Source organism: Lycorma delicatula, chromosome 1, assembly GCF_047948215.1.
Source record: "Lycorma delicatula isolate Av1 chromosome 1, ASM4794821v1, whole genome shotgun sequence".
Taxonomy (NCBI): Eukaryota; Metazoa; Arthropoda; class Insecta; order Hemiptera; family Fulgoridae; genus Lycorma; species Lycorma delicatula.
The window spans coordinates 213,951,702-213,964,360 of NC_134455.1; the positions used below are offsets into that span (position 1 = coordinate 213,951,702).

The 12,659-nt window shown below is 29.1% G+C and overlaps 1 protein-coding gene across 2 annotated transcripts in view; it reads left to right on the plus strand.

Moving 5' to 3' along the window:
* The first annotated feature begins 1,069 nt into the window (after positions 1-1,069).
* Positions 1,070-12,659, plus strand: part of LOC142328266 (mitochondrial 2-oxoglutarate/malate carrier protein) — a 32,397-nt gene continuing 20,807 nt past the window's right edge. For both annotated transcript variants that reach the window (XR_012757262.1, XM_075371953.1), the window contains exon 1: positions 1,070-1,260. Coding sequence is in view for 1 of the 2 variants with exons in the window: in XM_075371953.1 (XP_075228068.1) it covers positions 1,193-1,260 (68 nt within the window). In the remaining variant the exon portion in view is untranslated. The remainder of the gene's footprint in view (positions 1,261-12,659) is intronic.

Here is a 12,659-nt window from a genome sequence, read left to right on the forward strand (position 1 = left end):
ACTACACATTTCTTTTTGAAAAGGTCAGTCAGTTGGTATAGCGGTTAGTTAAACTGAAACAATTTTTAGATTTAAGTCCCAAGAAGAGTCTGGCATTTTTCCACCTATCATTTTATTAATATTATTTTCCTTGTTAATATTCATGCAAACACAAGCCAAAGCAGTATTGTTACTGGGTCTCAAGGGTTACATGACCACCACTATTAAGACCCTTGGGTACTTTCTGATTAAACAGAGGCCACCTGTTTTCAGAAGGAAGAATTATGTTTTTTAAAAACCTAACCTTAAAAAAAATTAACCAAATGTTTAAGGTTAAGTTTGGTTAGATTATATTTATAAGGGTCATATTTATATATTTTTATTTTACTTTATATATTTATAATGGTGGTCGTATAACCCATGAGACCCTTGCTGCTTTATCAAAGTTAGAATTATATCAAATATCATCAAACACACTTTTAAAATATCATACTTTTGTAATTAAAATAATTACAGTTATATTATTATTTTATTATTCAATCACCTGAGTGATCCTCCATTTTAATACAGGTAAGCAATCAGTTGAAATATATTATGTTCACATATTTTATGGTTTATCATTATTATTTTATTTGTTAAAAGGTGTATAAAATATCACCAATTGGCAAATTGGTGATACATCAATTTCCAAATATTTCATGGGTTATTCTTAAAAATCCATTAAAATTTCCCCCAAATAAAAATAAAAATTAAAGTATTAGCAATGAAAAGATTAAAATAGTTTGTTCCTTAGTAGAGTTCAACATTTGTTATACTCGAAAACAAGTTATAATTTTGGTATGATTGACCATCCATATCTGAAATATTTTATTGAAATTTTAATATTCGTGGATATAAAATAAAAATTTACCTTTCTTTCCTGATAACTCGACATTCTTAATCTTTTTAGAATATGCCTAAACAAATTACGTAAGTGTTGTCTTAAATGAAACAAAAATATTTTAATTCCTGTATTACCTTTTCAACTGTACTTTAACTGTTTTGAAAATTCGCGCGTCTTAACAATTGAAATGTGGCAGTCATTTTCTCAGCTGACCTGTACAAGTAGTTAATGTCACATGTTAGCGACAGCGTGATTAAGATTACTTTCACTTTTATTACTGTAGTGCAAGTAGGCCTGGGGGTGAATGTTGTGTGTGTGTAACATTTAAAAATGGCTAAGGAACAACCATCAAAGTCTTCGCCCGGCTACATCAAATTTTTATTTGGTGGTTCAGCTGGGTAAGTATAGTATTTACATATACGCCGTTTTTCATTCACTTGACAAATTTTTTTGGTTGTTTTATATACTCTGCGTTGGAAAGAATTTTAAGATATTTTGGTGTTTTCTGAGTTATTACATGACATATGATAAGAAGTAGTTTGTACAACATGGTTGATGAAAAACCTTAATTTCTATCCTTTTGTTTTATTTCAATTCGGGACTTCTTGTAACATACATTTTTTAGTTTTCATATTTTTTGCAAATTAGTTTTATATCCTCAATGATTGGTTAAATTTATTAATAAAATACAAATATGTGTATGTAGGTAACTATTATATTTAATTGGTTTTTAAATCACCGAAAAAACCACTGATGTTTATACTCATAAGGTACTAAAAATGAATTGATACTAAAAAGTACCCAATTTTTTTGCTACTACATCATTGTATACCAATAATCGTATTGTACCATAGTTCTTTACCCAATAAACTATTTCATTTCTTCATGGCTTGTCATCAGCAACTTTAATTATTTTTCTCTTAAATTTTATAGTTTCTACTTATATCAGTAGTTTGTTGAATAATTTTTTAATGTTATCATTTTTAAAATTTACTTTTCATTTCTTATCTTGTAATATTTGTTATTTATATATTTGTCAAGTATGTATAGTATAGAGGATTAATTTGTATCCTATTTAAAAATATGAACGCTAACAGTGAACCACCTTGGATTGCTATAATTTTAAGTTTGGCACTGTACAATAATCAGTGTGCAAGAGTAAGAATGATTACCTATCCAAAGTGGCTAGGCAGTGAAATAATCACAATGGCCATAAACAATTATTAGGGCAGTGGGACAGAAATTATGGCATCATTTGATATTTGTTTTATAGTCAAATGTTTTATCTGAATTATTAGGGTGTCTTATTTTGATTTAAATGCATTTTTAACTACTGTGATAATTAATGGAATCTATTTTTTAATACATTTGTATAAGTACAGTTTTAAGTTTAGATCATTTAAACATCATATTTATTCCAGTAGAATACAATTAAGTATAAAATTTGAGAAGATTAAAAGATAGGAAATATTTATTTATAATAAATATTGCACAATATATCAATCAACATTTTTCTACAAGAATAAAAACAAACTGCTAATCATAAATAAACATATTTCTTATAGATTCAGTGTCTTTTTATTTTCAGTAACATCCAGTACCATTTTGTAAAGATATATGGTTGAGCCATGCTTCTAGTCTATCTCATAGTTGATCAAAGATAAGTCTTCAGTTTTTGATGTGTAACAAAGCTTATTATGCTTCTTAGCTTAATCCTGTACATACAGAATCCAACCAAACCTTCCACATTTCTGAAACGACCTTTGAACCTAAAACTTTAAGGTCCTACATCCTTGGATAAGGGACCAACCTTTGTCAAAAGGACATTTCTCTTGCTTTAAAAAAAAATAAAAGTGAAAAAACTATAGAAAATGTTTCATTTGCCATAAGCTTGATTTATGTTATTTTAATTACAAGGAGGATGAGATGAAATGATGTTGAAATAAGCCCCAGACCCTTGATTGGAATCAAACCCGGACCTGTTCATCAAAAAGTTACTGATTTTTAAATCGGAACTATTTTTTTTCTCTAGAAGCATAATCAAAAGCTTTCTTAAATAAAAGTTACTCCATTCTCATTCAGTCGGTAGCCACTGACTTCTTCATATTTCTATTCTGGTAGTTCACATAGCATTTCAATTAAGAGTTTGGTATATACTAGTCTTATTATTTTACTGGAGTAGAAAATTAGTTAGTATTTTCATATAAATTCATATCACTGCAGAATTTTATTGTGACCATGGATGTAGCTATCTTAAAAGTCATTGGGTTGATCTTGTAAATATTACTAAAAGGACCCTGGTATGCATCATCTAGGATGTGGATAAACTAGCTCTTTTTTGTTATGTTTGAAAACAAGATTCATAATTGGTTACCATTATCAGTAGATTTATCCATCTCTATTAGATCATTGTTAGGTGAGGTAATTTCTATTTTATTTTGAATTGTTACTTATTTCTCTGAGTTTATGTGCACAATTTAGTGTTACAAAACCATATTCTTTGTTACTGAAATTGTTATTCAGTCAATGAATTCAGTTTTTGCAGAGATTAATTTGCTTTTTGTTTAGTTCGGTTTATTTTTGTCATGTTCAGTTTAGTGTTACTTTATTTTTATTTTGAAAATTTTATTTCATTTTAACAAATTTTTGTTACTAGTTTCACTGCAATCAAATCTGATCTGAAGCTTTATTAATTTGTATACTGGTTGTCGTATAAGTATCCAAGTTTAATAACATTAGGTTTAATTGATTTAATTAGGGTTAATTGATATGATTGCTTAATTTCCATAAAGCGCAATTCTCATTCAGTCAGTATTTATGTCATCAGTGGTATAAAGCCATTAAATACTCAACTTAATATCTTGTACCCAAGATTATGAAAAACTTTCATAAAGATCAGATTAAAAGTCAGTTTTGTAGTGACACGGTTACAAAAGATAATTTTTGGATTTTTGTTATATATTTTTTAATTAGCTAAACAATTATTGCCATTTAGATTGATGTCTTTAACCAGAAAATTATCATCATATCAATATTATAAAACTGAAATACCTACTTTTATACTTTGATAAAAGCAATTATAGACATCATTGATATTATTTAAGGAAAAAAATTTAAGCAATAACTTTTGAATTTAGTCCATATTATGGACTACTAAATCTTCATAATCTAAATCTTCAAACCATATTATGACTAAAAAAATATCCAAATAAATATTAAGTTTTTGTTCAATCTAATTACTATATTGTATAATTGTGTAGAATGTAGATTTTGACTTTATTTTTAATGGTCACTTTATGCTTCACTTTGTACTTACATTGCTAAGAGTAACTGCACTCAACTTCTGTATATTGCTACATAATAGATTTGGTATGTTTTACTTGAAATCTTAGTTAAAATTTTATTTTATATATTTTTATTTAAATTGGCAGTAACAGACGGCTATCAATTATTGCTAGAAAATCTTTATTTTTATCATGAGAAATGAATTTTGTTGACTATGAAAAAATGTCAAGTCTTTTACCCAGAATATTTTGGAAGAAAGTATTGTAATTGTGTGATTGTGCTATTCTTCCGTAGAGGAGCAGATGTTTTATATACAATTAATCGTAGTGATAATTGGCAAATTGATTACTACATTGAAATTTACGAATTAACACCACATATCTTGTACATATTAATTCCTGCAATATCCAGCCAGAAAAAAATGTGAATGTCACTTACCCGATTTAAAGGGTAGACCATTTTCTTGCTGCATCCGTCTTGTATTCACTGTTAATTAAATTAAAATTTAATAATTATTATTAGTTATTTTTACTTAATTTAAAAATTAACTATTTTTATTTAGACCAGTTTCCTCCAAGTATTTTGTGTGTGTGTCTGTGTGTGGCACGCACATGCACACACACATACACATACACATACACACACATGTAAATAATTACATATGTGTGTGCTTTGTTAGTTATGGCCTGAATAAGTTTTTCAAGGAGAATGCTCCCTCTTGCAGCTGCTAATTTAATATCACCATAACATCTTAGTTTATTTTTTCATTTAACTTCTATATAAAAGAAATTAAGAAAATATTTCTTACAGACAATTTTCTCCCTGTGAAGTATACATTCTGTAGAAGTAGGAGATAAACAAACAGACTAATGCTACTCACAACAATAACAAAACACAGTACTGTATAACAACAGATTAACCACGAGTCTGTATGTAGTCACTTTTCTTTAATGAAAGTGTACACAATATGTTATTTTTGTTGAATATATAATAAATTAATCGTATGTAATATTTAATAAATTTGTATTTACATATTTTTGTTGGTAACACCATATAACAGTTGAAAAAAAGAATAATTTCAGTCTTAATGAAATAGTCAAATTGTACACATCAACATTAGTCCAGTGTTTGATGGTAAAAATAGAGTATTACCTCAGAATTCTTTCAGACAACATCGATTGTTATGAAAATTTGTAATTAAGTCTATCTAACCCTCTGCTTCAAAAGTTATATGTTCGCAATGTGTGCTTTTTTTTGGAGATGAAAACTACTTGTTAAAAAAATTGAAAAACCCATTTAAACATTTCATAGATTGAAATCATGTTTAATTATGTTGCATAATAAACATTCTTTTATGTTATGGAATATAATTTATGTTTTACTACATTTCAGCCCTTAGAAACCACCCCTTATGATGAAATTTAAAAAAATTTGTTTTCAACAGTTTGAAATGTTGAAATATTGCTCCATTATAAATGGTGCATTTATAATGAATTAAAATCCCGTTACTGTTTATAATATAATTTATGATTTATTGCAATGTTTCAACCCTTAATAACCACTCCTTATGACAAAGATTGTTAAAATTATAGGTGTAAGTGTTTTGTAGCTCAAAATCATTTAAATGTTTAGAATAAACATTGTTCCATATTCTGAATCATAATTTACGATATGTTGCAATCTTAGAACCTACCCTAATGATGAAAAAAAAATTAGTTTTCAACAGCTTAAAATGTTTTAATGGTGCATTTATAATGAATTATAAACCTTTTGCAGTTGTTAATGTAATTTATCATTTATTGCAACGTCCCAAACCTTAAAAATCGGCCTTAAAATGAACAATCATGTTTACTTAAAATTAAAGGCATAAAATTAAAAAACAAAATTAATACTTTTTGAAAGGTAATATTAACAAAGTGCACCACGTGTTTATTCTCTCGGTTTTGGAAATTTACTGACTACACAATATAAAAGAATGTATATTCACATATATACATGTACAATATACCTATATACATCTGTGCACACAAAGTTCTATCATCCATCAGCAGTTGTTCGTCTATGGTATGCTCCGTTACTTTTCTTCTCCTACTTATACTTTCATCTATATATAAATATATGTGTATATGTATGTATATATGTATATATATATATATATATAGTGTAAAAAAAAAACATAAAAAACAAAAATATAAACATAAAAACAAAAAAAAATAAATAAAAACATATATATATACACACACACAGATATGAGTGTACAAGGATATACTTATACATATGTAGATACAGTTATATGTGTTCACACGTATTCATAAATTCTCTGAAACTGTTGAGAATATAAAAATTTATTTGCCCCGAAAATTTCACTGAAAGAATGCAATTGGTTTTTTAATACCAATAAAAACAACTTCCTTAATTTTTAAGCTATCCAATCGCTCAAAAACCTTTTTTCAGGGAATTTCAAGGGCTACAAGGCATGTAAAGTTCAGATTCCTTGAGCCCTTTGTTTTTGAAATTTTTGAGTTTAAAGAACTTGGAGAAGGTGGTCTTTGAACTTAAACGCAATGCTACTGGCTGCACTTGTCTGTGGTTATTTGATTAAAAAACATTAAAAAAAAAAAGTGACTGCGACAGGAAACGCCAAGTAACCATATAGCTAGGGCAAAGCCATGACAGGGATGCTAATATGTATATATTACAGGTTTTGTGTGTGTGTGTGTTCAGCAACATGCTTTATTTAATCTTTTTTATAAATTGTTTAAAACATTGGGCCATTTATTCTGTCATAGCACTTATTAGTGTGTCTGTGTCAGAGTATAAATTCTACAGGATTTCAAAATTGTATGTTATGAGCTAAAAAATCATTCTTTGAATTGGAACTTCTAACCTAAAATTTGTATAAAATCTTTACAATGTGCGTATGAGGAAGTTCCATTGTTATTCTCATGGTTACTGAATTCTAGTAGTGAATCAAACATTTTTGATGTCTATAGCCATTTATCATTAAAGGGAATACATTTATGATAATATTATGTGGTATTTCTGATACCCACAGTCTGAATCCTTTTAGATATTCTGTTAAGAAAATAAATTCTTGCGAATAGTCAAATTGATTTTTATGTGGTAAGATCAAATCATATATGAGTACTTTCATTTTGAAGAAACTTTATTGAACAGTAATTACATCTTGGGATTTTTCAAAAGTCAAAACTAAGTTTTCAGGGTACAAAATCAGGCTAAAAAATTAACTGATCCTAGTAGATGTGTAAACGAATATTTAGTAAATAAATAATTTTAACATTTATAGTTAGTTTATATTTATAGAGTTTATATTATAGAGTTATTTATAGAGTTTATTATTTATAGAGTTTATATTTATAAACGTGCTGCTATCTTTATTTTTTTTTTAAATATAACTTATTTTTAAAAAAATACCAGTACTTTTTCTGCCAAATCAGGCAACAGAACTATTTTGGGGGTTGCTCAACTTAATGCAACCTACAAGTGATATTAAATGTATTCTAAAAATAATATTCTTTTTTTTTTATTATAAAAACAATATTTATATATTATTTTGTAAAAAATCAGAAGAATTAAAGTCCTATCTTGTAGGTTGCATTATGTTGAGTAACATCGAAAATAATTCTGTTGCCTGGCTTGACAGAAAAAAGTACTGCTACTTTTTTAAAACAGTTTTTATTTTTATGCAAGAACTGTGTTAACTTCTATTTTAATGTGCAACTTCCGTTTTTGTATTTTGTGATGCTGCACTGTTGAAGAATTTCCTTGATCCTTTCTGTTAAATGCTGAACAAATTTTTTTTATGTTTATAGCATACTAAATATTTTACTATTCCTAACATGACCTATCAAATATATAATTTAAAAAAAAAATTAGAAGAATATGAAAAATTCCAAATCCAACTGGATTTGGAATTCAAAAGTTAATTCAAAAACATTGACAGACAATGCAGTGTGAGCTGGTGCATTGTCCTGATGAAGAACCTATGACTTGTTCTTCCACAATTCAGGTTGTTTTTTTTTTTTTTTTCCATCGAGTTGAGCAAGGACGTTGGATAAAGACAAGAATAGTTAACTGACGGTTAGATTGGATTAGATTACCAATCTATTACCAATTCAATCCTTCTGAATTCAAAACAAAAAGGCATTACCACTCTGTCATGGAGAGTGTATAAACCAGAGAAAGACTGGTAATAAATATTTACCAGCAATTATATATGTAAAATTATAAAATCAATTTTGTTTGATGAGTTGGCTTTTCAGTTTAACATTTAAAATTCAAAGCTGTAGGTTTCTTACATGTTTGACAGATTGACTGAGACTACCAAAGCTGTAAATAGATTTTTTTATAGAAGGGATCTTTATACTTCTCATACTTAGCTAAATAGCTGCTTTGCAGAAACTTTCTCAACTTTATTACTTCTTAACATACATGTTATTCATATGCATGTTCAAATTGACATCTTAGTTAAATTCTTCCAAGAAAAATTGATACATTTTAACGGTATTAAGCTTAGAGTAAAGGTAATCTAGTTTTATCTTCTTTTTATAAAAAGAGTGGACACAAGGAAGACAAATATGCAAGTGTATTGTTTTGTTGACTTCTGCTGACATGGTTCAACAGTTTGTTATGATTCCCTCTTACAAGGTGGTGGCTATTAAATAACAAGACTAATGCTGTAAAATATTTTTAATTTATATGTAGTAGTTATTATCCCCCTCAATATACACCCCTCCTCTAACCCTACACCACTTCATGGGAATTTTCCATTCTTCGAAACAGTGCTGGAAATCTGTGAGCTCTTTCATGACGTGTGCCACTTTTTCTTTTACAGCTTCAACAGTCTGAAATCTTGTTCCTGTTAATACAGATTTGATCTTGGTGAACAGATAAAAGTAACATGGTGCCAGATCAGGCAAATAAGGTGGATGGTCTAACACTGGGATGTTATACTTGGCTAGACACATCTTGACAGACAATGCAGTGTGAGCTGGTGCATTGTCCTGATGAAGAACCTATGACTTGTTCTTCCACAATTCAGGTCGTTTTTTTTTTTTCACTGAGTTGAGCAAGGATGTTGGATAGACAAGAATAGTTAACTGACGGTCAGATTGGATTAGATTACCAATTTTTTTCAATATTTTTATCTGTTTTTAATGTGGAAGGGTGACCCGGGAGAACATCATCTTCAACATCTTTTCAGCCGGAAACGCTTAAACCATTCAAAAACCCATGCACGTGATAAGCATTCATTGCCATATACCTTTTTTTAATAAAAGATAAGTTTTCAGTAGCGGTTTTTTGAAGTTTCATATGAAATTTCACAACAATTCTTTGCTCTAACAAAACACTTCTAATTTTTTTTTGGCAAAACAAAAAACATGTCATCCAAATGAAGGCCATGATCAGACTAATACGTCTACAGAAACTGGAGTGGCAACAATTGAAAGAGAAGGCTGTACACTACCCAGCTGTCAGTCATATGAATTTGGCATATGTGCGGTTCTTCTGTAGCAGCATTAGTCTCATTATTTCATAGTCGCACCTCATATAGCCTTACTACTCTTTCCATAAGTGCTGAGTTGAGTTTATGTAGTAAATTAATCGCAAAATAAGTACAAAAATGTAGTTCTATAAATATCTTTCCCCAGAACATCTGATTAAAAAGAGCAAGAGATTATAATATAATTATTATATTATATTAAAAATTATTTGTATGTTCATAAAGATAACATACAGCTTCTTTCCTGATCATTTCAAGAAAGCTCAAATACATCTTTAGCCTTTCTTCAGAAAAACAAGTTAACATACAGTTAAGATAAACAAGTTAAGATATTGGAATCATTTTAGCAAACTGGTATCTTGCAGTTTCACAATATAATCCATCAGAAAGTAAAAATTGTTATACACTCTCTTACTCATACACACACTTTATAATACACACTCTTTTTAAGTAGATGCTTTATTCGGTTTAATTTATTATATTTATCTATGAGGGTTATTTTATTTTCAAGGTCCGATCAGTCACAAAATTAAAACCACAGTGAAATTAAAAAATTTTTTATTTGTAACAAGTACTTGCATAGTTACGCTATTTCTCTACATCGTCGCCACTCCAATTTAGACATTTGTCATAGCGTTGTGCCAACTTTCTAATACCCTCGTCATAGAATGGAGCTGCCTTTGTTTTCAGCTCTATGTCAGTGCCAAAATGTTGTCCTCCTAGCCATCCTCCTAGCCAGCGTTTCATGTGAGCAAAGAGGTGAAAATTGGATGGAGCCAAGTCCGGGCTGTGTGGGGGTGATCAAACACTTTCCAACGAAAACGCTGCAGGAGCTTCTTTGTTACAGCTGCAGTGTGCGGCCGAGCATTATCATGGAGATGAGACAATGCCTGATGACAACATTCCTCTCCGCTTATTCTGAATTGCCCTTCGTAGACATTGAAGAGTGATGCAGTATGAAGCTGCAGTGATGGTCGTACCACATTCCATGAATTCCACCAAGAGCTGCAAATCAGTGTAGAAACATGGCTGAAAACACAGGCTGTTCCGTTCTATGACAAGGGTAAAGTTGGTACCACGTTACGACAAATGTCTAAATCGGAGTGGCGTTTATGTAGAGAAATAGCATAACTATGTAAGTACTTATTACAAATAACATTTTTTATTTTCACTGTGGTTTTAATTTCGTGACCGATTGTACCTTGAAAAAAAATAACCCTCGTATTTAGTGAGATTATCTCAGTTAAAATGGTTTATTTTTTCTGAAAATATTTTAAAATTCTATACATCCCAAAATAGTAAAAAACAAATATTGAAGCTTTTCTGTTCACAAATATCCCTTCACTTATGTTTGTTATAACTACAAATAAAGTTTTAAACTCTATAAAAGTGGCATAGTGTGACTTAAATTATCATAAAAATAAATTTAATCATCTAACATAGTGCAACTGTGCAACACTTTCATAAATGTTGCATTTTCTACAACACACACCCCATTTATAGAGAATATTTTACATAAAATTTAGAACAAAACACTTGTTGTGGACACCACAGGACTTCCTTTTATGCCTATTAAATTACATATACACATTTTCTTTTTAAATGAAAAGTACATAAAATTTTATTTCATTAATAACTTCTGATATTTTTTATAATTTTTTTTATATTGTTATTATTGAATTACTATTTATCGTAAAACTTTTTATTACAATCACAAGTTAATAAGTATCAATATATCAACACATAAATTAAAAAAAGGAGAGAGATTTGAACCGATGTGCCTTAACCTTATAAGATCCAAATATTTAATTAATTAAAATTTCATTTGGCTATAAATTCTGGAAGCAGCGAAATTAAGTAATAATCCATTATTTTTTTGGATTTTGGGCTTTTTTGGAAACTTTTGGTTTTGTCTATTGCAATCAAAAGGAGAGGAGGTGCACAACTAGATGTTACAACAGTCCTAAATCCAAAATTTCAACATCCTATAACTAATTATTTTTGAGTTATGCGAGATACATATGTACATACAGACATGCCAAAACTAATAAAAATGGATCAGGGATGATCAAAATGGATATTTCCATTGAAAACTGAAATTTTTCACGATCACAGTACTTCCTTTACTTCGTACAAGAAAGTAAAAGGATAATAACTGCATTTCATAATAAGCCATGCATATTAGTAACATACATCAACAATCATTCATACAGAATTTGCAACATTTTCAAAAAATGTTGTTGAGCTGCTGAAGTGTACAAAATGATTAAGTTGCTGCGTTTGCACTAAATACATCATTAAGCAGATGAGATTCCTATTCATCTGTAGTTGCAGAAAATATATTCTGTTTCTTGAAGAGGATAGTTAACAATGACTGGCAAAGTGAATGGGATGCTACTATTAACAATAAACGTCATCCAATTAAGCACACTTTGTCGCTGTGAAGTTCTCATGAAGTAATAACAATCTAGAGGTGGTTATTATTTGCAGTTTACAAATACGGTACACTAGGCTTACTCATGGATGTCTGATGATGCAAACAGATACAACCCTTTATGCTTGCTGTGACTGCCAATTAACAGTGTCCCACAGCCTTGTTAATTGAATATGTTGTACGGTACTGCATTGCAAGTTTAAACTAGGGGCTGACAGGCAAAATATGTTAGGAAACAATCCAATGATGTCAATTGTCTTGTGATTTATAAAGGCCATGCATCTTGATTCAAGAATTTAATTATTTATACTGTCCTTGTTGATTGTGTAATTGTGTATACTGTTTGGCATATGCTGAATGGTAATTTTTATTTTTTTAAGTTACTTTTTTAATGTTGTATCTACTGCGGTTTTTATTTTTCTTTTAGTGAAATAAATGAAAACAGGTTACACGCTTTTTCATTTTAAGATGTATTTTTACGTTGCTAGATTTTAGTATTAATATTCAATTTTTAACTAGTTTTTTTTTTTTAATCTACAAACAAATATATCATG